The sequence below is a fragment of the Bombyx mori genome, chromosome 21, assembly GCF_030269925.1.
Source record: "Bombyx mori chromosome 21, ASM3026992v2".
In the NCBI taxonomy this organism is placed as follows: Eukaryota; Metazoa; Arthropoda; class Insecta; order Lepidoptera; family Bombycidae; genus Bombyx; species Bombyx mori.
The window spans coordinates 6012747-6038276 of NC_085127.1; the positions used below are offsets into that span (position 1 = coordinate 6012747).

General features: G+C 40.7%; 1 protein-coding gene across 33 annotated transcripts in view; it reads left to right on the forward strand.

The window, feature by feature from the left end:
• LOC692448 (furin-like convetase) overlaps positions 1–25530 on the forward strand; it is a 200992-nt gene that overhangs the window by 135236 nt on the left and 40226 nt on the right. For all 33 annotated transcript variants that reach the window (XM_021350185.3, XM_062674567.1, XM_021350188.3 and 30 more), the window contains one exon: positions 24191–24368. In XM_021350185.3, coding sequence (XP_021205860.1) covers positions 24191–24368 — 178 coding nt within the window. The remainder of the gene's footprint in view (positions 1–24190; positions 24369–25530) is intronic.

Consider the following 25530-nt stretch of genomic DNA (forward strand, 5'->3'; position numbering starts at 1 on the left):
TCTGCGGACAGTCCAGATCGCGCGCCCCCTTGGCGTGGGACCCTCCCCCCCTCCTCGCCCATAAAAGTATGTGGACACTTGCAGATTAAATCCTTTGTTAAACGTGGTAACCATATTTTCCCAGCAACCGCAGATTTGAAGCGATGAAGCGAGCGTTAAAATTGAAATTTTAAGTAATTTCGCACAATTTTTCTCCAACGTTGTGCTCTAAGTCTAGTACAATGAAGATTATACAGCAAACGAAAGAATATAGACATTTAAATGTTTTTTTTTCTTACTTTACAATCATTTTTATTATTGTTATTGCGTCGAGTTCGTAACAGTGGCAACAGTCTTTTGAAAATCATATCGAACAAGATCGAGGGACTGCTGATCAATAGCCTTTGCAGTAGGCACTTGGAAGGAGAAAAAATAAAATAAAAAATGTAATGGTATAAAATGTATATATATAATGATAGTTATGTGTTAGATTTTTTAAGTCACTAACATAGATATAAGTAATTACTACTAACAAAATGTTATGGTTTTAAAAAAAAACTGAAATAAAGTATTAATAATAATAATAATAATAATTACATAGCGCATCATAAAAAAACCACAGAAGCACTTAATCACAATACCACTAATCCCTAACTAATATTATAAAACTAAAACATTGCCTCCAAAAAAAAAGATAAGATACGGTGCTTAAGTGTATTATTATTCGTTTATTTACCCCAGCACCCCGCGAAATCGAAGCCATCAATCTTCTTTCAATTATAATCAATATGAAAATTATATTATCACAGTTAAAAATGCAATTTGTAATCAAGTATAAATTAAATCCCTCATACGGAATACGGAATGAATATTTTAGAGGAACTCTGAAAGTGGCACCTGTGACAGAGAAGTTGAGAAGTGTGCGTTTGGGATGGTATGGACATGTGATGAGACGAAATGACAATGAGGTTGGTAAGAGAGGGTTAACTATGAATGTGGAAGGATATAGAGGAAAAGAGACCAAAGAAGAAATGGATGGATTGCGTGAATTTCGATATGTATAAAAGTGGAGTGAGCGAAGAAATGGCATATGATAGAGGAGTCTCGAAAGAGAAAACATGTTGCGCCAACCCTAAGTGACTGGGAGAGGAGAATGATAATGATAAATTAAACCCCTCAATAGCATTCAATAATCCATGAATACTAGGCACAAACTATTATCCAACAAATCGCTAATTATAATTCAAGCGCGCGCATGAAATGATGCAACTGAGCCGATTTTGATGTAAGTACCGAATGCATCTAGCGTACTACTTTGATCCGTCTGCAAATCCCCACTCTAGTAAGTTTGTCGAAGACTTGAGATAATCCGCGCACAATATGTTGTACCATATGTTGTATAATAAAATTGTGCATCGTTCTCCTTTGATATAAGAGCTTTCGATATTCCAAAATGCAAGTTTTGGAGAGAAGAGATTTCTTTAATGTTAAATGATGTCTACTTAATATTTTTGTTTCATAGATAATAAGTACATTTGGCGTAAATTTATATATGTGGTTATATAACTATTAACAAACTAAATGTTAATATATTAAAACCATGTAATAATTTACTTGCATACAAAGCAAAATTACAGTTTTGTACTTTTCATCACACAATCGCTACTTCAAATATTTAAATAAATAAACAATAATCAATTTTTTAAACGTAGTCAATATTCCTAAGACATAACGACTGTTATGTGTCTACAAAAACCGTAAAGTATTGAAAACATTGGAAATTATTTATGGTAAAGTCGTCGCGGCCTAAGCGATAAGACGTCCGGTGCATTCGTGTTGAGCGATGCACCGGTGTTCGAATCTCAGGCTGGTACCAATTTTTCTAATGAAATACGTACTCAACAAATGTTCACGATTGACTTCCACGGTGAAGGAATAACATCGTGTAACAAAAATCAAACCCGCAAAATTATAATTTGCGTAATTACTGGTGGTAGGACCTCTTGTGAGTCCGCGCGGATAGGTACCACCACCCTGCCTATTTCTACCGTGAAGCAGTAATGCGTTTCGGTTTGAAACTTATATCTCAAGGTGGGTGGCGCATTTACGTTGTAGATGTCTATGGGCTCCAGTAACCACTTAACATCATGTGAGCTCGTCCACGCATCTAAGTAATAAAAAAAAAGACAGTAAAAAACGTGAGATTAACCGACTTTTAAACGCCAAAATGTCGACTTGGCATTACAACAGATCGTTGTGAATGTAGAACGCTGCGAGCCCATGACATGTGTTATTGGATTAGCAGGTTCCCGTAATTCTCTGTAAATCGAGTTCTCGTGGGCGTATAATCACACAAAAGCATTTCTGAATATTTGTCTGAAACTCAACAAATACACTTGACCTTTTAGAATCTTGATTAAATATAAGCTTCATATTTGTAGCGATTTATATAGAACACTTCATATTATTTTAACGAAATTTGATTTATATAACGACTTTTGAACTGACACTTGAATCAATTTAGTGCCTCTATCAGATGAGGTCGACAGTAATCATATATCTTTAGCTCTAATGCCTAACCCCCATAGATCTACTAAAAGCGCAATGGTAAAGCTTCTTATAAACCCGTATAAGCGAATTTTCGCTGCGAAGCAATCGTAGTATGTTCTATTTCATTTCAGTCATAGAGTAACACTTGACCTCAATTAGACACGGGATATGTATTCATTTTTTGTTGCTTATAAGATCCAATAACTTTTTGATATGATTAAGTCAGTCTTAAGGTCGAAATCTCAGTTGTGTTGACATAACTGTCTCATGTTTCAAACCGGAACGCCGTGTCTCATGCCTAAAATGTGCAGGATAGTCGCTATGGCCTAAAAGATACAACGCTCGGTACAGTCGTTATGTACTAATTTTTCTAATGAAATTATATACTGAATATATGTTCGCGAATAACTTGCACGATGAATGAATGACATCGTACAATAAAAATCAAAATCCCAAATTGCGTAATTACTAAGGTCTTGTGATTCCGCACGGGTAAGTACCACCGCCCCGCCTATTTCTATTTATAAAGGCAAAGTAAATGTACTATAGAACTCAGAACTCATGTCTCAAAGTGAGTGCCGGCATTTGTGATGTCGCTTTCTATGGGCTCCGGTAATTAATCACTTAACACCAGACGGGACATGAGATCGTTCACTAATCTAAGCAATAACAAAAAAGGTTTTACTTAATATGGCTAAAATAGGTACGTCACTAAAACTACAGGATTTATTTTTGTTACACGATATTGTTCCTTTATCGTAGAGATCGTTCGTGAACTCGTGACAAGCACGTGTTTGTAGAAAAAACGTTAGGTAACTGCCTTAGGAATTTGCCGAATAACTATCGGACACGTCGTACAGCGAACCGTTTTATCCAGAACTCTCAAAGTACTTTGTGGAACGACATAACTCTAAATTATTGTCGATAATCTAAGTACAGTAGCGTTTACAAAAAAATCAAATCTTTTTTTTTTGCTTTAATGGGTAGACGAGCTCACAGCCCACCTGGTGTTAAGTGGTTACTGGAGCCCATAGACATCTACAACGTAAATGCGCCACCCACCTTGAGATATAAGTTCTAAGATCTAGTTACAATGGCTGTCCCATCCTTCAAACCGAAACGCGTTACTACTTCACGGCAGAAATAGGCAGGGCGGTGGTACCTACTCGCGCGGACTCACAAGAGGTCCTACCACCAGAAAAAATCTCTTAACAAAACTGTATTCAACCTAGTCACATTCCATATAAAATATATACTGTGTCGCTTGTTTCATCCAAATTATTGTCGATAACCTAAGTACAGTAGCGTTTACAAAAAGAAATCAAATCTCTTAACAAAACTATATTCAACCTACTACCTACCTATATTCAACGTACTCAACAAATGTTCACGATTGACTTCCACGGTGAAGGAATAACATCGTGCAATAAAAATCAAACCCGCAAAATTATAATTTGCGTAATTACTGGTGGTAGGACCTCTTGTGAGTCCGCACGGGTAGGTACCACCGCCCCACCTATTTCTGCCGTGAAGCAGTAATGCGTTTCGGTTTGAAGGGTGGGGCAGCTGTTGTGACTATACTGAGACCTTAGAACTATATCTCAAGGTGTGTGGCGCATTTACGTTGTAGATGTCTATGGGCTCCAGTAACCACTTAACACCAGGTGGGCTGTGAGCTCGTCCACACATCTAAGCAATAAAATAAAAAAAAACCTAGTCACATTCCATATTATGTATACTGTGTCGCTTGTTTCAATTACTTGTCGTGACGTCCGTTGGAATAATTATCGCCTCTAGAGACCAATTTGGTATGTTCTCGCTAATTTCATATGTATTTATTAGCTCAAAATATTAACCTTGTCAGAAAATATAGCTGTTAAAAACAGTTAGCGTTTGTTAGTCGAGGCTGTGAAGCAGTTTTTTTTTTTTGAAATTGGACTTTTCCGGAAAGTTCATTGTACTGTTCTGTTTTTCTAATGTCTTTCTTACATTTCTGTAATATAAAAATTAAAGAAAACTATAATGAATAACCGAAAGAAGCTAGAAAGTGGTTAGTAACTATTACGTACTTAAAGCAATTATTCTATTAATCTTTTTAGAATCATGTTTTTTTACTGACTAAACCTGCGGTCGAACTCAAGGCTTATCTAGCGTTAAGTGTTAATGCCGCCACAGTTCTTAAAACGTGAGCTCTAAGTCTCAAATAGAAGCATTCCTCCTTCGTTGCAGATGTCTATGGACTCCGCTTAACACCGGGTGGGCCGTGAACTCGTCCACCCATATAAGCAATAAAAATATTAAAAAATATACTCCACTTTCCAGTCCACAGCCAAAGCTTCCTTATAACACCTATAATTTTGGGCCTCACGTTAAAACTACATTAAACATTAAATCACAACAGAGATGTACATTATTTTTCAAAATACATATCGCAATGGCAAAGAACATTCTTCGGAGAAAGTCTATTAACAAAACAAAGGCTATCTGTTTCGTTTCTAAAGGTTTTATTAACATCGGCTCTGTTTTATGTGCGCGTTCGAACGAATCACTGAATTAATTGTGATTTGATGTCTGCGTGTTTTTTTGTTTCATATTGTACAGCTCATACAATATTTATGAACTGAATACATTAATTCTTTGAATCTAGACGATGCGTAGATTAATTCGTATATAATACGTAGTTAATGGTTTCCTATCCTATCCTTCAGCCCACAGACGTCCACTGCTGGACTCAGGGCTCCCCCAAGCCTCGCCACAAGGACCAGTACAGCGCTGCCTGTGTCCAGTGGATTCCAGCGAACTTCGATAAGTCAACGATCCACCTTGTGGGAGGCTTACTCATACTCTTCCGGTACGCGGTCGCCACTCGAGAACTTTTCGGTCCCAGCGGGCATATGTACTATTACCTTTTTTTTCCCTACCAAAGCTGATAGCCTTGAGAGGCTATTTCCTCTAACCTTAATTAGAAGGTGAGCTCACAGGGCTCAAAGCTGACGACGTTACTAACACGAACCCTAGCAAGAGCCGTGCTTCGCAGAATCTACCACCGGATCGGAAACGCGACCCACAGAAGATCCGGCAAGAAACTCAGTGGGCTGTGTCTGTGGGTTAATTTACTCGCCGAGCCCTTCGTCGCAAGCGACGGGTTCGACGAGAACGATGATCGGTGCTTGAGGTACCTAAAAGCACCATTAGTGGATCGGGAGGAACTATTAGCAATTTGCTCTGCCCACTATCGCAATAATTATTAGTCTATTGTCAATTAATAATACAATCCAATTTCAATGTATTTGTATTGCCTCCATAGTATACGGCCGATTGAACGGAATCAAAGTGGCAGTGGTGGTTTAAATAAAATAATGAAATTTTAACTACACATAGTCAATGGTTATTAGCAATTGTTTTTCATTAGCTAGAAGTAATCAGTCTTATGTGTTGTTGTTACGTATGTGTTCTACGCGAAATATATCTACATATTAGTTATCATAAAACTTACAAAACGTACATAATATGAAATAATGTTCATTAGAACATGCAAAACTGTCATAAACTATGATTTAATAGAAATTTAATTTAACCTTCAGCTCAAAATTTAGAGCGTTTTACATATTATCGTAATAACGTTCGAATATTGAAGCAACCCTATAAATTTTGTTCAAAACCACAATTATAATATGTCCCAGAGTATTAAATTTTACGTTAGCCCATTATATTTAATTAATAAGTAGGTGTTGTGGTAATTAATTGTGTGTGCGCTCCCTAATGTATTTTGTTGCGCATTAATTCGTTTCGCACTTGTCAGTGACATGAATAATTTTTAAATCACAGTGTTGCAAGAGTATGTCTTTTACTATATCTATATAATTATATAAAAATGAATTGCTGTTCGTTAGTCTCGCTAAAACTCGACAGCGGCTGGACTGATTTGGCTAATTTTGGTCTTGAATTATTTGTGGAAGTCCAGAGAAGGTTTAAAAGGTAGATAAATATGAAAATGCTCGGAATTAAATAAAAATAACAATTTTGTTTTCCCTTTGATGTGTTGACTGTTGTCTCCGGTCATCCCCCGTCGGACGGATTCCTTTTGTTTGTTTTAAGTTTATTTTATACAAAAGTTTAGGTATTTTATTTATCGATTGAGGCACTACGAAGTCTGCCGGGACAGCTAGTATACGTATATATTTCTTCTGTGCCTTTATTTGAGTTGACCACTTAACACCAGGAGGGTCGTGAACTCTTCCATCCATTTAAGCAATAAAAGAAACTAAGTCGTGTTTTACTAACGAAAGAATCACGTGTGGGTGAAGTGCTAAATAGCAAACATACATTGACAACTTGTTGAGTTGTATGTTCTGTGGAATGCGTTCCAGGTGTTTTGCGTCGATGGTTCAAGTTGAGTTGGTTCTAAACCAGTGTGCTTAGTGCGAGTTTTTAAACGTTCTCGATAGCGTAAAAGTTAGCTCATATTTGTATGGAATGGGATCGTTTGCCTACGTTTGCCGCTAGGGGCGCTGTTTCAACTGCATACAAAATTGGGTTAACTTTGACGCTATCGAGAACGTTAAGAAACTCGCACTAAATACACACATTTTCGGTAAGTGGTTGCCTATATTCAGGTGTACCTCAGAAAACCGCCAGCTTTGAGATATGCGGTTGAAGTTTTGAGCGTATTGCCTAATACAGTAGCATCTTCATATCTCGAATGTCAAGGGGCATGCAAAAAAATTAACTTATTGAGTTTTTAACTTAACAAGAACTTCGCGATATGAGTGTATTTGATGGCTAAAATTTCGACTTAAGAAAGGGCGATTTTTGATTTTTTTTTACGAGGTGTCAAAAAAATTTATAAAAAATTGATTAAGTAAAGCTTTGTGATAGGTATGTATTTATTGGAATCAATTACATTTTCCAGTTCGGGGAATTCCAAGTAAAACGTAATTATTTTTGACTAACTTTGACTAACGAAATTCAAGTTATCGAGTATAAATATGTACTAAAATGCCTACGCACAGAAATAACCTTTTATTCGAGTTACAAAGTCTAAATAATTCGAGAGATCGAGTATTTGGGGGCTTAGTGGACCAAAACGGCATTTTTGTTCGACTTACCGAGGATTTCGACTTAACAACATTCCTCTGAAGTGGATCCACATTTCATGATTGTTTCGCGATAAAGATGCGATGATTTTCTCCCTGCTGGGTCTCAATACACCATGCCTTCAAGAAAGGTCGGTTCTAGATCGTAGTATGCTGTTATCATACTCAGAGAACGTTGAATTATAAATAAGTATATCTATTGTCAAATGATCGTGTGGCAAGTATCGTTTAGTGGGTAGCTTCGGCGGTCAAATAGTATAAAAGAGTTAGTTTTAAAATTAGCGTAGCGCTTCCAGAAAACAAAACAAGCCAATGGTCTGCGTTTTCATAAAGGTAAATCTTGCTCCCGGGATTTTCAGTTAACGTAATTACGGCTGTCCACGGTTTGTATCCAGCCTTCCGCAGCGGCCTGAGGACGATGAACTTTTAAGATACCCTCACGCTTGCGCTTGATGTTAACATTTTCGCATTTGGAACGTGCTAGTTTTGTCGTTACTGTAATTATTAACTTCAGAACAGGTGACTAACATTTGTGACATACAGTTCGAAATACTAACAAAAAATATACATTTTATCTAAATCTCTGAGCACTTACGTAATGTAATATCAGTTCTTATCTCATAAGCCCCTTATCATATTACGTTTTTGTTCTAAATTTTTATCTATCTGCTGCTTTATAGTGTAATAATTCTTGAACTATGTGTAATCTAACCTGTGATAAGGCTGATTGACGTTCTAGTTTAAGCAAAGCATTTCAGGCATTGGTTTAAATAAATGTTGCGGTACGCACGCAGCAGAGGTTAAGTCTACAAACTTATCTCCTTTCAGGGTTTTTTTTAGATTCATCAAGTTTCAAATCAGTAATTTAAACTATTTTTTTGAATATAATTTAATGTCTTTCATGACGCGTCCGTTAGTTATGAGTTTTGTTTTTTTTTTTTTTTTTTTTTTTTTTTTCTTTTTTCCTACCTAAGCTGATAGCCCTAGCGGCTATTTCAGCGTAGCCTTAACTTTAGTAGGTGAGCTCACGGGGCTCAAACCTGACGATGTTGCTAACACGAACCCTAGCAAGAGTCGTGCTTCGCAGAATCTACCACCGGATCGGAAACGCGACCCACTGAGAAGATCCGGCGAGAAACTCAGTGGGCTGTGTCTGAGAGTTAATTTACTCGTCGAGCCCTTCGTCGCAAGCGACGGGTTCGACGAGAACGGTGACCGGTGCTTGAAGTACCTAAAAGCACCGTTAGTGGATCAGGAGGATCCGAGATGACGTGTTTAGGGCGACGTCGACTGCTTTCCATTCTGTCCGCAGGATCGGGAATGTAGTTACCGGCGGCCACGATGAGAGGGTTCTCGTGTCGTGCCGCTTTATCGAAGTGGCGCATGGACGCCGACTGAAGATACTTACTGATGGACTCTAAGTCCAGGTCGTCATGGAGGTCGACGTTCCTGACGAACCACGGGGCTCCGACGGCTATCCTGCAAAAACGGGATTGAATAATTTGAAAGGATTTTAAGTGTATGCGGGCCGCGTGAGCGAACACTACACTTGCATAGGTCATGACGGGGCGTATGCAAGTTTTGTAGAGTGTCACCATATATCTAAGGGACATTTTACTTCGCCTACATATCATCGGGTAGAGACGTCCTAGAATGAAGGCGGCACGGTCGCGTACCGTCTTGATGTGGGGGCGGAATGTCATCCTACTGTCGAGGGTGACGCCTAAATATTTGACCTTCGGGGCCCACGGTATGGGCTGGTCGAACATCGTGATTGGGCGAACGGTGGGGGCGGGGTTATTGACGCGCCTAGTCGGGAGAGGGATGCTCAGCGTGGTGTTCGGAGGGCGACCCCTTTTGAAGAGCACCGCTGTGCTTTTCGTGGGGTTAATGTCGATGCGCCACTTCCGGAACCACTGTCCCATGGTGGTAGCTGCGGTCTGAAGTCGTCGATGAAGCAACGCCTTCTTCCTACACGAGTAGTAGATGGCGGTGTCATCGGCGAAGAGCGCCAGATGGGTCTCCGGAGACCGGGGTATATCGTTGATATACAAACTGAATAGTAACGGGGAGAGGGCGGAGCCTTGCGGGACTCCGGCTGTGACGTGACGGGGCCGGGAACGCGTTCCCTCGACTCGATATCGGAACGAACGGTTCGACAAGTAGTCTCGTATGATGAGCACGAGCCTGTCTGGCACTCCCATGTTATACAGTTTGTATATCAAACCGTTGTGCCAGACTTTATCGAACGCCTTCGCTATATCGAAGAAGAGGGCTCCTGTCGGAATGGGTTTCCGCCTGTTCAGCCCTAGTAAGATGTGCTCCGTGAGGCGGTGCACTTGATGGACGCACGAGTGTTTGGCGCGGAATCCAAACTGCTCGTCTATAAGAATTTTATTCGCGGATACGAAGTCCCAGAGGCGTTTACGAAGGAGCCGTTCGTAAAGTTTGCCTATCGCCGGGAGGAGACTGATGGGGCGGTAACTCGCGGTTTCGTTCTTCGGTTTGCCCGGCTTGTGTATGCCGATAACGTCCGCTTCTTTCCACGCCGCGGGAAAGATGCAGTTCGTCATAGCAGCATTTAATATGGTGGCCAACATCGTTATCAGTTGGGCTGGTAACAGTTTAAGCGCGCGGTTGCGGATGCCGTCGGAGCCGGGAGCTTTCCGTGGTTGTAGGCTATCGATCGCCTCCTTGACCTCGGAAGTGGTAATGGGGGGTAACGCGTCCGAGGGCGGCAGGGAAGCTCTGCGCTCGACCTCCCTGTCGACGAACTCGGTGTGTTCGGGGTCCGCGTGTTGAGTGCTGGTGGTGCACTGCTCTTGCAGTGCATCGGCCAGCAACTCTGCCTTGTCATCGTCATCGTAAGCCGGTGATTGGCCTGAGGGGCGTACGAGAGGCGGCATAGTGGCTATAGTTTCGGACTTGAGGGTCCTAGCTAGTTGCCAGTATGCTTGGTGAGTGGGCGCGAGTTCTTCTAAATAACTATCCCAGTTTTCGTTTCGGGCGTCGCTTAAGCGGGATTTGACCTCCCGCTGTAAGCGACGCATCCGAGTCCGGTTTGAATCCGTGGGATATCGATCGTAGGCCCGGATTGCCGCGTTTCTGATTCTAACGAGGTCCCTAAGATCGGGGGAAAGTCTGATGCGGTGGAAGCAGTCCTCCACATCGACTTGTTTCGAAGATCTTATGATCGCCGTCGAGACGTGATCAGTGAAGATGTTTATGGATTCGACGGTATCCTCGGGGGATGGAGTTGAATCCGGGCCGCAAGGGAGGATTGGTGGAGCGGTGTCAGCTAAGCACGTGCCCAGCTTCTTCCAATCCACCATGGTCCTCGTATCTGGTTCGCGGTTGAGTGGGCGACCGAGCTGCATGACGACAGGTCGGTGGTCTGAGTCGAGTTCTGACATTGCCTCGATGGAGCGTAAGCGCAGAGTTACGTTCCTCAGCAGTGCCAGATCTATTGTGCTCGGACGACGCGCGGCGTTGTACGGATAGTACGTGGGGGTCGGGGGGTTGAATATTTCGAATGTGAGGTCGTCTATGAACGCGTCGAGACGCCTACCGTTCACATTCGTGCGATGGCAGTTCCACCTAGTGTGGTGGCAATTTAAATCGCCTGCCAGGATGACCGCGTCCCCCATACCGAACAGTGTCTCGAGGTCACTGCTCAGGAGGGGTTTGTCAGGGGGGAGATAAACGGATGCGATGACGATCGGCTGGTGTCCCGTCAGCGCGATGCGGCACACTGACGCCTCGATATGTAAGAGCGAGGGAGTATCGAGAGGGACGCAGTGCAGGGCCCTCCTATAGTAAATGACAGTCCCGCCCTTGCGGGCGGAGAGTCTGTCATTCCTAACCATGACGTAATTCGCGACTTTGGGGTCGCGACGCGAGGGCTTTAGGAAGGTCTCCTGCACCAGAAGGATGTCGATGAGATTATCGCGGAGAAACTCATATACTTGATCGCGCTGACGCGCGAGTCCGTTAGCATTATAAAATGCTAACTTTATGGAACGCGGTTTTTCCCTACCGTTGCACGCCATTGATTACCGGTAATCAAACCAGCGTGCGCTGGACGGACTCGATGACGTCGATGTACTCGAACGTCGCGTTTAGGCGGTCTTCGGCCGTGACCGCTCTGCGCATGGCGTAGGCGAACGCACGCATGCGGTCGATATTTATCGCGGCGATATAATCGCGCACGATTGAGAATTCGTTAACGACAGGCCGCGCGGGGCCGGGGCGAGGCGCGGGACCGGGCGCGGGGGCGGGGCGCGGCGCGAGCAGGGGCTGGGGTGCCGGTGGCTTTCCTGCCAACGTGAGCGGCAGCGGTTTTGCCCACGCGGAGACGGTGGGCACCGGTGCCGGCACGAAGGCAGGTTTCGGCGCGCGGGGCGCCGAAGTCTTAGGGCCGACGGTTTTTGGAGGCGCGTTGGCCTGACGCTTCCGCGGGGCCTTGGGGCATCCGCGGTAGTTGGCTGTGTGGCCCTGCTTCTGGCAGAGCACACAGCTCGGTGGTTCAGTCGCTGTCTCTTTGACCCGCGAACAGTCGGCTGTCGCGTGGTCGCCGAGGCACTTTACGCACCGCGGGCGCGCGTGGCAGTTGCGCGCAGAGTGGCCGTATAACTGACAGCGGTGGCACTGCCCGGGAGTGCCTTTTTTATGTGGGGCCTCGACGGTGACCCCGGATAAGCCGCAAACGGTGCGGAGGCTTGAGGCAATTCGTTTGCCTTCGGCGGTTGGTTCCAGCGCGACGAGAACCATGTTGTATGCGAATTTATCGCGCCCGCTGTGCATACGGTGCACACTTATAATCGGGTACGTTTGCCTAATTAAATCTTCTTTGATTAGCTCGACGTCGAGCTCTTTAGGTACTCCGCGTATTACTACGCGGAGCTCGCGGTCCTCCTGGAGTGCATAGGTGTGGTAGCCTATGCTCTCCTTTCGGAGGTAAGAAGTGAGGGCCCTATGGTCGCCCGGCGTTGCGACTTTAATTTGTATCCCGTGCGCGAGATTACGCGCTTGGGAGTAATTAATTTTGTTGGCCGTAAGGGCCTGGGATACCCGGTTCCACGCGGATTTTTCGCGTAGGATTACGGGCGGGGGCGCGACGATTTTGTTGACGGGCGCGGGTTTCGGCGACGGAGTTGCGCGGCGAGGGGAGTCGGGTGAGACCACGACTTTAGGACGCGACGCGTTCGCGGCCTTGGGCTGTTTTGGCGCCGTGGACGGTTCCACGGCACGGGCGCGTTTTTTGGCACGCGTGACTGTTTTGAACCCATCGGAGGTTCCAGGCTGCGGGCTCGTCGCGGACTCGAAGTCCATCTCCGATCCGGTATCGGAGTCTGAACCGGAGTTGACGATTGACGACGCGACGGACGAGATCGGTGTAAACGTCGCGGGTGCGTTAGGCGCCTCGTTGGCGCTAGGCGCTTCATGAGTCGCTACGTGAATACGTGCGCTCGAAATGGATTTGGGGGCGGGGCATGTTTGCGCGGCTTTGAACGACGCGGCGAGGGACGCGGGCGGGGGGGAACTTGCGCGGGCGGCCCTGTAAGCCGCGAATTCGGCCGTGAGGTTTGATAACACCGGGTACTTCTCGGCAAGTAACCCGAGAAACCCTAAAAGTTCTTCTTCCATCTTACGTTTTTGCCCGGGGGGGGCGTCCCCGGGACTTAAGGCACACTCGCCGAAAGGCGAGTCCCCTGAGTAGGAGTTCACCCCCTGAGCTTTACCAGCTCCAAGGGGGGGGAGTGCCTTTGCCGTGAAAACGGCAGTCGGCTAGGATTGGGGTGGAGTTGGGAAGGTGGGGCCCCACTGGGTTGTGAGAATGCCACAACAAGCGGTGATCTCAGCGGGGGGTTAGTCTCGAAAGAGACTGTTTTGCTCGCCGAATAAATAAATAAATTTAATAATGATATGAGTGGGTGATAATGTGAAGTCGTTACGAATGCACAATCGACAAGTTCGAGTTGCTTTTACGACACAAGGTCGCGACGCCAGCGATAGTGCGTCAAGAATTCGCAACAATGCCGCGATCGATGCGACAACGACAATGCAGCGAAACTCAAGACACAAGATCGCGACGGCAGCGACAGTTTCTCGTAAAAACACGTCCGGACTGTAAGGCGATGCAATCGGAACTGATGCTGATGAGTTTTGTAGGATAAATGTGAGTTTTATACTTATTTAATTTTAGTCTTAATTGTCAATTTAGTGCTTTAATAAACTGATTGTTTATTAACGCGATGACCTCTAGTAACGGATCTTGTTAGTAAGAGTAATTGCTACTACGTATTGTCTAAGTACTTGTAAAGGAAGAAATTGTGAATGTTTTTCTTATCTTTCTATAAGTAAATATTTATTTTTAAAACGTTATAACCTTGCCTAAGATTTTCTCCTATGTTTCGAGGTGAAACAAATGCACTACGGCCTTATAAATATAATATATCAAAAATATTTTATAAATATACTTATATCGGGAATTTAATATAGACCTCGTGGTATAAGTACTCAGTCGATTTTAACTTTGAATAATTTAGTTACGAAGACGATTTTGAATAATTTAGTATGATTTTTTTAAACAGGAATAAATCCTACTAAATTTGTTCGCCACAACGGTATTGTGATTACAGCCGAGGTTCGACTTTCGGGCGGTTTTGGTCTTTGCTAAATATATTTGGCATTCGAGGTCTGAGTGAACTGGTAGTTCTTGATCTCTTACCATTCTGCATGATACCCATGTTACAAGAAAATCTCCTTGTTTGGGGCAGCAAATATTTTAACTGAACTTTAATTTTTGTGTTCCGAGTTCTAGATGTTTCGTTGTAACTCTAAATAGTTTTTTGTCAGTTTTAAATTCTGAACGAAGTGTCCTTTTTTAATTTTAAGAGAGTTTATTAATTTTGTTAAAGCCTCTAATTGATAGTCAATAAATTCCGCGATACATTAAGTGTTAATACTTTATACGGCATTGAAATTTCGATGACTTTACAGTCTATAAACATATATCCAATATTAATATCGGTAGATTCCTTCTCCTAAGCCCTTATTAAACGTGTCTGACACAGTCTATGTGAAATGATAGTTTTAATATCTCGAGAAAACCTTCGATTCGTAATTTTATTGTATCATATTAGAATATTTATTATGATAGCTATTACAAAACAAATATAATAAAAAGCGAGAATTCTTGGTTATAGTGGTCCAAGGAAACAAATAATTGAACACTAAATTAACATTTATCTAAAGTTGGAGATCTGCTTCGTGAAACCAAGAATAGTCAACTTTCTCTTGAGATATAATACAACAAACCAATTTTCTAGAATTAGTCTCTTTAAACTTACGATTCACGTTCCATCCAAGGGCTCTCCAGCGACCACTTTGCATCAAATTTATAGTCCTGGTCTCACGGACTATATTGCAGAAATGTAAATTTCATACCGGAGACGTTTGTTTCTATATGGACCTAAAAACAAAAGACTTTCAATGTTTTCAACCTTTAGTGTTATCGATAACGAAATTTGTAAAGATATTTTTTTTCCCTTACTTTTATAAGTACAAAATATCAATATGAAAACAGAAGAGGAATTCGTATTTCAAGTATGAAATATAAAAACAGAAGAGGAATTCGTAAAATTAATGTAGATCTCGAAATGTCAATAATTCTTGCTCGGATTGTGAACAAAGCCGACCCTAGTTCAAATAAATATTTAGTACAATCATAATCATCATCAGCCCACATAAGTCAACTGCTTCGGATGTTCGCCATAAGAACAGGCTCTGCGTAGACCGCATCCAGCGGATTCCCGCGACCTTTAGCAGGTCGTCGGTACATCTTGTGGAAGGCCTATTCACGCTGCGTTTTCCAGTGCATGGTCTGTTATCTTTGAAATTAACGTGAGTGGGTAACACCAGTGGGTAACCAGTGGGTCGTATTGGGTATCACTTGCTCACGTACGCGCTAACACAACAAGAGCTTATCGACCACGGCGGCCATGTTTTCTTCAAGCCATGTGCCCCCCTGACTGTCAATTTAATCTCGGAATCCTACGGACTATGTCCGTTATCTTGGTTTGTTAACCTTGAAATAAATATATTAGTTGAAATAAACTGTCTTATTTAAGAACGTAATTTGAAGATACGATGATCAAGATCGTTAAATACTTTTGAAATAATTTTGAAGTCGTCGTGGCCTAAAGGATAAGACGTCCGGTGCATTCGTGTTGAGCGATGCACCGGTGTTCGAATCCCAGGCGGGTACCAATTTTTCTAATGAAATACGTACTCCACAAATGTTCACGATTGACTTCCACGGTGAAGGAATAATAATACCGTGTAATAAAAATCAAACCCGCAAAATTATAATTTGCGTAATTACTGGTGGTAAGACCTCTTATGAGTCCGCGCGGGTAGGTACCACCGCCCTGCCTATTTCTGCCGTGAAGCAGTAATGCGTTTCGGTTTGAAGGGTGGGGCAGCCGTTGTAACTATACTGAGATCTTAGAACTTATATCTCAAGGTGGGTGGCGCATTTACGTTGTAGATGTCTATAGGCTCCAGTAACCACTTAACACCAGGTGGGTTGTGAGCTCGTCGACCCATCTAAGCAATAAATAAAGAATAAAAAAAATACGAAACATATTTCTTTTTTTTTTTCCTACCTATTTTGATAGCCTTGAGAGGCTATTTCAGCTTCTCCTTGACGTGTAGGCGAGCTCACGGAGCTAACACTGGCCCTAGCAAGAGCAGTGCTTCGCAGAATCTACCACTGGATCGGAAATGCGACCCACTGAGAAGATCCGGCTAGAAACTTAGTGGGCTGTGTCTATGGGTTAATTCGCTCATCGAGCCCTTCGTCGCAAGCGACGGGTTCGACGAGGACGGTGGCCGGGATATATCTATCAGCAGATAGCATTTACGCTACTGCTATATTTCATTTATACACAGATAAATTTGGTATGTAGCCAGCTTAATGAAAGAACCTGCTAAGTAATATGAAACCATATTATTTGAAATATGTAATTTGAAAGCGTCACTATTCTCATAAACCGATCCGAAAAGTCTAGAAAGCAAATAAATATATTTTTATTGCGAAATGTAAACCAAACTGTAAAAATACCTCTGAGGGTTGAAAATAAAATTCCCTCAATTTGATAAAATATCGGCACGTCCACTCTCTCGGTTTAGGATTTTATAGAAATTGAAACTTTTATGTTAGCCGAGTGCCATATACAACTAGAACTACACTTTTATTGTTCTTTCATGATTCAGAACACTTTTACGGGCTCTCGAACTTGTTTTATTAAATTTTATAGTTTCCAACGCTGAGTCGTTTGCAGTTTTCGTCGTAATAACACTTTTAATAATTCGGTGTTTTTGTCAGCAAAGAAATATGTATATTCAGTGACCCCCACAGCGATATGAGAATGCTATTTAATATCTATTTGTATTATAATGAAAACGATCAAGATAAATTGGATTTTGTAACCATACATTAAACTTTTCGATATAAAAAAAAACGTTAGTAGATGAACGAAGGAGCTCGAAGCCCAAATAAAATAGTTATCGTCTAGAAATTTGATTGTGAGCCCCGCCACCCGCTTGAGACATGAGGTCAGATTCTCAATTTCTTACCAAAAAATATTTAAAGTTGATTGTTTTTTTTTAATTTTTTTTATTGCATAGGTAGTTGGACGAGCTCACAGCCCACCTGGTGTTAAGTGGTTACTGGAGCCCATAGACATTTACAACGTAAATGCGCCACCCACCTTGAGGTATAAGTTCTAAGATCTCAGTATAGTTACAAGGGCTGCCCCACCCTTCAAACCGAAACGCATTACTGCTTCACGGCAGAAATAGGCAGGGCGGTGGTACCTACCGCGCGGACTCAGAAGAGGTCCTACCACCAGTAAACCAATGATTGCCCAATGAGATAACCAATTTTAATAAAAATCCAAACACCTTTCTAGAAATTTTATTTCATTTTAATTTCTAAGCGCAAACAATTCCCCTCGGCTCGATACTCTGAACGGTATTTACGACCTTTCGATATGGAAGCCGTATGTCAAGAGTAAGTAACGGTCATTGACGCGATTATGGCTGATTTAAAACCTCATAAACTTCAAATAAGTCTGAGTTATGTTCGAACCCGTAATGAACGTACGTTGATAAGAGATGCCAGCAAGCATTACCTACAGGATGATTAAGACATTCTGACTTTGAATATCAATGCGACTATAAAGTTTTCCTTATAAATTTATAAGTTAAAATAAGTACGTAATAATTAAAAATACTTTTACGCTTTAATCTGGCCTTCTTTATCGTCATTATTAATAAAATTATTTTTTACAATATAAAATTTATCAAGATTAAATCTTAATAAAAACTTTTAATTTTATTTAAGACCCCCACTAAATAATACGTACTATAAGTAGGTAATTTTCAATTGTAGGTATATTAGTAAATAATTAGCGCTCTCTGACTGTTATACTGCGATCGTTAATAGATATTTTTTGATGGTAGAGCTCATTGTGAGTCTGCTAGGGTGAGTACCACCATCTTATCTATAGCTGCCACGAAGCAATCATGTGTTCCGGCTTAAAACTGCGAGAGCGGCTGTATAATGCAATAGGGATATCTACGTCACGTCTAATGGTGGGTAGAGGCATTCACGTTGTGATATCAATGACCTTCGCGAGTCACTCAACAGGAGGTGAGCCGCGAGCTAGTTCACTCAGTCGTTTAAAAAAACAAAAAATACAAGAAAGAGACTCGCAAACTAACATTAAAATCTTGCAAGGACCTATTTTACCTTTTATTTTCGAGAATCCTACCTCGGTATGGGGAGCGAGTATTTACTGTTATTGCGTGTCGGGGATGAGAGCCGGTGTTGCCATGGAAACGGATTGGTTTTCCCCCGTAACAAAAATCGTAACGAAATTAGGGGTCGCCGCTACATAGGTGTTTCTGTCGGATATACACCAAAGTACACAACGTACCCTCGAATTGAACAATGAAATTCTTGAAATAAGTCTGTAGGGTGGCTAAATGATCAAAATGCGAAGATTATCTTATGCGTCTAACTTTCGAAGAATTTGTAGAATTTATCATTATATTACATAGTTTTTATTTATTGGTTTTGTAGACAGACGAGGACGGCTGATAGTGAGTGGTTACTGTCGTTCATGGACATCACCAATGCCACTAATTCAATGGAATGTGTACTTTATTAGAATTATGACAAAAATGTTTTCAGAAATTGAACAAAGACGAGTTAGAGCAAATTCCTTAGACGCACATTTTTTAACAACTTGAAAACTAATACAAAATGCTATTATTAAATATGCTAGAACCTTTACATAAAGATGCAAATTCAGAAATAAATCTCATCATTAAAGATTGGCAGAAATCAGTAAAATAATGTTTATAATGTCTGCACGCCTATTGTTAAACATGCTGTAACTATCTATACCTTTTTTTATTGTTTAGATGGGTGGACGAGCTCACGGCCCACCTGGTGTTAAGTGGTTACTGGAGCCCATAGACAACGTAAATGCGCCACCCACCTTGAGATATAAGTTCTAAGGTCTCAAGTATAGTTACAACGGCCAGAATGTCTGTCACATATTTTCAATAATTTTTTTTTTTTTTTATATTTCATATTTCGTCTCTCTTTATTCAGAAAATTAAATTAAATTAAATATTCTGTTTGGATGTAGTGCATTCCAATTAGCTTAAAATGTGGCAGCGTCACTCTCACAGGTCCGCATTAGGACTTTACGCTTCGTTTGTGTTTTGTCAATCAGCATACTCACAGTTATTAATTAAATTAATTGCTCAAAACTGTCTCATACTTTTATGTTTTAAAATTCTGACTTTTGACAGATCGCTATATACTTACATATTTATATAGGAAAATAACTTTTATTGCTCGTTATTAAATAAACATAAGTTTTTTGTTTGATGTGGCTAAATATTTTCAACATTGATTTATTATTACATCAGATAAATTAGGCCAAAAACGGTCCACATTAGTTACCCTCCAGTGAATGCAAAAAACTAATTTTGAAGTGAGTTCATTGAACTATTCGGTCATTATAGTTATTTACATTTAAAAAATCGAATAATTCTGCATTCAAACTGTATATCATTGTTCGTCAATACAATTTTATCATTGTTCTTGGAACGGTCTGATAGAGTTGGAAAATGAACCTAATTTTCAAATTGTGAAATCTCATTTTCGTTTCTGAAAGTATTATTAGCATACGCGAACCCGCAAACACACGCTATCAACCAGACCCGATCCTGTAGACCGAATGGTAAACATGACCGGTGCTTTTAGGCATCGGTTAAGCACCGGTCACCGTCCTCATCGAACCCGTCGCTTGCGACGAAGGGCTCCCCAAGCGAATTAACCCATAGACACAGCCCACTGAGTTTCTCGCCGGATCGTCTCAGTGGGTCGCGTTTTCGATCCGGTGGTAGATTCTGCGAAGCACTACTCTTGCTAGGGTCAGTGCTGCAACACTCCGGTTTGAGCCCCGTGAGCTCACCTACACACGTTAGGTTGAAGCTGAAATAGCCTCTCAAGGCTATCAGCATAGGTAGGAAAAAAAAAGCAACCAGTTTTTCAATGATAAATACACACACACACACACACACACACACACATACACCGAAAAGATAACAGGATTCCGTCAACGTGCTTTTGAATTCAAACTGACTGGGATCTCGAATTCGGAACGCGTTGATTGAAAAAGAAAATATCGGAAAAATATGTCGATGGCTTCCAACACGAGATCGACATGGTTTTGGTAAAAAAAAATGGTACCAGTAATACTTTTACGTATTACGTGCACAATTGTTTAATGTTTAATGCAAGTAATTTTATTTGTCGAAAGCTATGGAAAAATTACAATACAAAACACTATTGCATTGTATTGCAAAGCACATTGTACACACAAATTATAATTATCGTAATTAGTGGTGGTAGGACCTCTTGTGAGTCCGTTCGAGTGGGTAGGTACCACCGCCCTGCCTATTTCTGCCGTAAACTAGTAATGCGTTTCGGCTTGAAGGATGGGGCAGCCGTTGTAACTATACTGAGACCTTAGAACTCACATCTCAAGGTGGGTGGCGGCATTTACGTTGTAGATATCTATGGGCTTCCATAACCACTTAGCACCAGGTGGGCTGTGAGCTTGTCCATACATAAATGCAATAAAAAGAATAACGTAAAATTTTCTTACAGTTATTTCGGTTCTTCAATTGGTCGTACAAAAGTATGAACATAAAAAAATGTTGAGTGACGCAAGGTCAATTCGATCTAAAGATTTTACACAACATTTATTGAAAAAAAAAAGTAAGATTTTCGTACAAAAACACACTTAGACGAAACCCAGGAATGAACATGCCCAGGTCACGAGCCGCCCTTAGGCAAAGCCACATCTAAGGAGCGGGATGTTGAGAATAATGTACGACATTCACCCTTCCTTTACTTAAGAATTCAAAGTAGGTTTATAGTGGTCTATCCTATTATAAGGTAAACATTTTTTTAGAACGACAGGACCAATTTTCGCTTCGGTCATGCTGAACGTAAAAATTCGGGATTTTTTTGTTTTTATTAAACTAAAATCTAATGCAATACTATTGACGGGTCAATCTTTGAGTGATTTGGTACCTTAGGAATGCCTGCAAGTAATTCCTAACAAAAAAATAAATACTCTTATTTAATATTCTCTTTTTATTTATTGCTTAGATGTGTGGACGAGCTCACAGCCCATCTGGTGTTAGGTGGTTACTGGAACCCATAGACATCTACAACGGAAATGCCGCCACCCACCTTGAGATATAAGTTCTAAGGTCTCAGTATAGTTACAACGGCTGCCCCACCCTTCAAACCGAAACGCGTTACTGCTTTAAGGCAGAAATAGGCAGGGCGATGGTACCTACCCGTGGGGACTCACAAGAGGTCCTACCGCAAGTCAGACCATAAAGTCTCCGTAAATATGTGTAGTGTACATAGTAACTTATGTGAACACGAAAAGAGTATAGGTTTGAATAATAAAACAACACACGCAGAACTTATTGCATGTCATTAGGTACATCCCTAATATATTCCAGCGTTGCATATTGTATAACGTTGGTTGTAGGAAGTTCCCTTTTTTACGTGGCTTCTTAAAATACGAGGTCGCTATCGCCCTGCGGCTGTTCTCGCAAGGAGCCACACTGTATGCTCACACTGAACCAAAGCGCACCTAGTTTTGAAACACGATGAATACGAAAGAGGAAATTGTTTCAAAAATATAAATTTAATGTTTATTTTTCATGATAGTCAACAAACAGTTTTATTTTATTAGCCGCCTACTAAACATTTTTTTTAAACCTTTTATTTCCCATCACCTAAGTATTACATGTAAATATTCTTAAATATATATGATTTTTACATTTTGATCTAATTTTATTGTTGTTTATTTTTCTTCGATAGGAACCCCTATTTGAGTATAGGACTCCTCTAGATTAATCAAATTAAACTGTTAAAATCCAAAGTAAAATTTTATACTAATTCCAGCGCTTCATTCAACCTAAGGCACCTTAAAAATGCTCAACGTATACCTAATATTTTTTCATAACAAAATTTCTTTCGCAGTTTTCCAGAATCGAATCTACTCGATCGTTGAAATGTAACATTCAACGAATTTGGCAGCGTAATGCATCTCAATAAACATTGACTTAAATTACAAATAGCTCATCTAGAATTGTATCTTTATATCATTATCATCATCATACTTTCCTATTACCCTCTGCTGGGGTGTAGGGCTCGAATCAAATTTTTCTATTTATATCGGTCTTGGGCAGTCTGTTCTATCTTTATATGCCTAAATCTATCTAATAAATCATGGAAATGACCTGATAGGGAATATTGTAATATAAAATAGTGTATAAATGAATATATTTCACTCCATAAAGACAAATTTTTAAAAGTAAATACAATTAAATACCTATGAGTTAACAACAGTTATATTTTTGGCTATATAGTCACAGACTAAAAATTTTTTCAAGTTTCCAATTCATTACCAGCTATATAATAAATTTTTTTTCGCAATAAATAAATAATCAAACACTGACTTCGAAAAATCAAAAATATGATAATTGAGACATTTTATTATAGTTTCCATATGACAAATTTCGCGTGAGATAATTTTGTTTGTACCGAATTCATTTGGCTTTGTTGTTACTTTGAAGAACGTCTTTTTTCTGTAAATATATCGTACAAGATACATTTCCCGTAGCCTTTAATCTTCAGAACAAATTAAATGGAATTATTTATGTTCATCCGAAACATGTTTTCCTGTCTACTAGACAATTCGTATCACAAAACAAGCAATAAACAATCGGTACAGTCTCTAATAAATACGATGAAAATAAATAGGCAGACGTGTCTAGTACCATTAGGTCGCTTGTTCTTAATCCTACAAAGATTTTCATTTTTTATTTACGACTATTTTAATTATAAAAATCAATATCACTCATTTTGACAAAGAAAAAAGAGAAAATGTAAAAAACAAAAAAATGTAGACAAAACGAACGTAAATCTTTAAATCTCGTATGTAATTTTGGTCGGCTTCAACGAACACTACTGTAATGAATTACTTTGATATGAATTTATAACCTATTTTTTACTGTAATAGATATTTAGAAGAAGTACGCCGTCCATTTGATGTTAACTGGTTACAATTAATCCTGTTCTAAATACAGTTAATCCTGTAGAAATCACAATGCCAATGCCACTTTCTGAAAGCAGTTTCAATAATGCTGCATATGTATATATGCGCGCGTCCAAAGTTTTATAGCATTCTATTGCAAATTACTACTGAAAAAATCCGTATACAGTCCTGAAATATTTATAGTCCCTCCGGATAGCTGTAGCTTTCCGACGCTGGAAAAGTACTGAAACGAATGAAACCCCGAGGACAACTAGTTTTATCAAGTAAACACAGAGTACTTCATTATCCAAAATTTACGACCCGACATTGTCTAAAAGTATGTATAATAAATATAATAATGTTCTTATGACAGTGGAAATATGAGTACCGAAAGTTATGCCTAATAATAACTAGCCTGAACTTCACAAAGTACTAGCCATACTCGCCCGCTTCGCTGGGAATTTAAAATTAATATTAATATTTATTGTCATTATTATTAGGGAGTCTAACACTCATATAAATATTAGCCTATCCATTAAGTACATGTATTTTTTACATGGATACCAAGTTTCAAGTCAATCGGATGCACGATGCAGTAGTTATAACGGAACATCCGTAAAAACACTGTACATTTATATATTAGTATAGATTTGGAATATAAAAATATTATGAAACAGGGAGGAAACTTGAAAATTCTAGTTATGTTATTAAAGTGCATATTTCATTATCAGCGTTTTCTGCGCATAAATAATAACAGAAGTAATATTGATTTTATAATTTACATAAAACATTTCGTCATCTTCCGAAAAGTTTCTGCTGAGTATTAAACCTTACATTCATTTTTGTTCGCAGATATTCGACGATCACTACCATTTTCATCATCGTTCACTAACGAAGAGATCCCTCACGCCAGCCCACGAGCATCACGGCAGATTAGAAGGTGATAGCAGGGTACGATGGGCTGAACAACAAAAAATCCTGTCAAGAAAAAAGAGGGATTTTCAAATCATATCCACATTATACTCGACAGGTAATATTGTATCTTTGAACGTATCTTTGTTTCAATAGTAACCGAATTGTATTTTATTACTGTGCTGTCAGAAAAGTATATTTTCCGAGAAAGTGGCTTATCCGTTCGTATGACAGTATACACGAGTGTACTCGAGACGTTTGCTCTCGAGCGTTCCTTTGCTCTTATTGCTTTATGAAATCTGGTAAAGAGTACCCAGTGCCGCAAACATGTTGCGATGAAATTTATTAAAGCGTATTATGAGAATCATTCCTTTAACGCGTAAACATTGCTCTCAGTATTACGTTCAAAGCTACTGTTAGTACTGTTAAGTGCTATTATGAACTCGCGTATATAGATGTCACTGCACTGTGGATTTCTATGAACTTTGAATTGATGTTGTGATTGGCAATGATAGTAAAATAGCTGGTAAGGAAGCGATTCCGGTCCAGTAGTAGATGCTTTCGTGATGTAACTGCCCTTGAGCCGTTAGGTCTGCTTTGGGGACGCTCGGGCAGCTGTTCCCAAATCCCACCCCTAGTGGCTGGGCCCGTGCTCGCTCATCTATCCTGGTGAAACTGGAAAGGCTTCCGGGCCACCAGTAATCCCTCCTTGCCTAAAAAAGGTAGTAAGTACCTACTGGATGCGAAAGGCAAGAGACCGAAACGAATGGAGTGCATATAAAGAGATTTACGCTTAGTATTGGGTGAACACAGGTTAAAGAAGAAGAAAATTGGCAATGATGTTTGTGTTGTCATATATAAAGTCTCGTGATGAGTGATCTACCTTCGTCATACGTGGCATCCCTAAAGAGTTAGATGTAGAGCTCGTAAAAGCCGACCTGTTAGAACAAGGCCTACCAGTGAATTCTGTGCACCGTATGCACACCGGTCGCGGTAGGGAGCCATATAATATGGTTCTAGTCGCTCTCCAGCCTACCCCCGAGGGTAAGAAAATCTTTAACACACAGACCGTCTGTAGGCTCTCTGGTATCGCTGTCGAAGCCCCCCATAAAAAAGGCACTCCTAGCCAGTGCCATAACTGTCAATTGTACGGGCACTCTTCCCGTAACTGTCACGCGCGCCCCCGATGTGTTAAGTGTTTGGGCGATCACGCCACGGCCCTCTGCGCTCGCGACCAAAAAACCGCGACGGAACCGCCTAGCTGCGTCCTGTGTCGAACA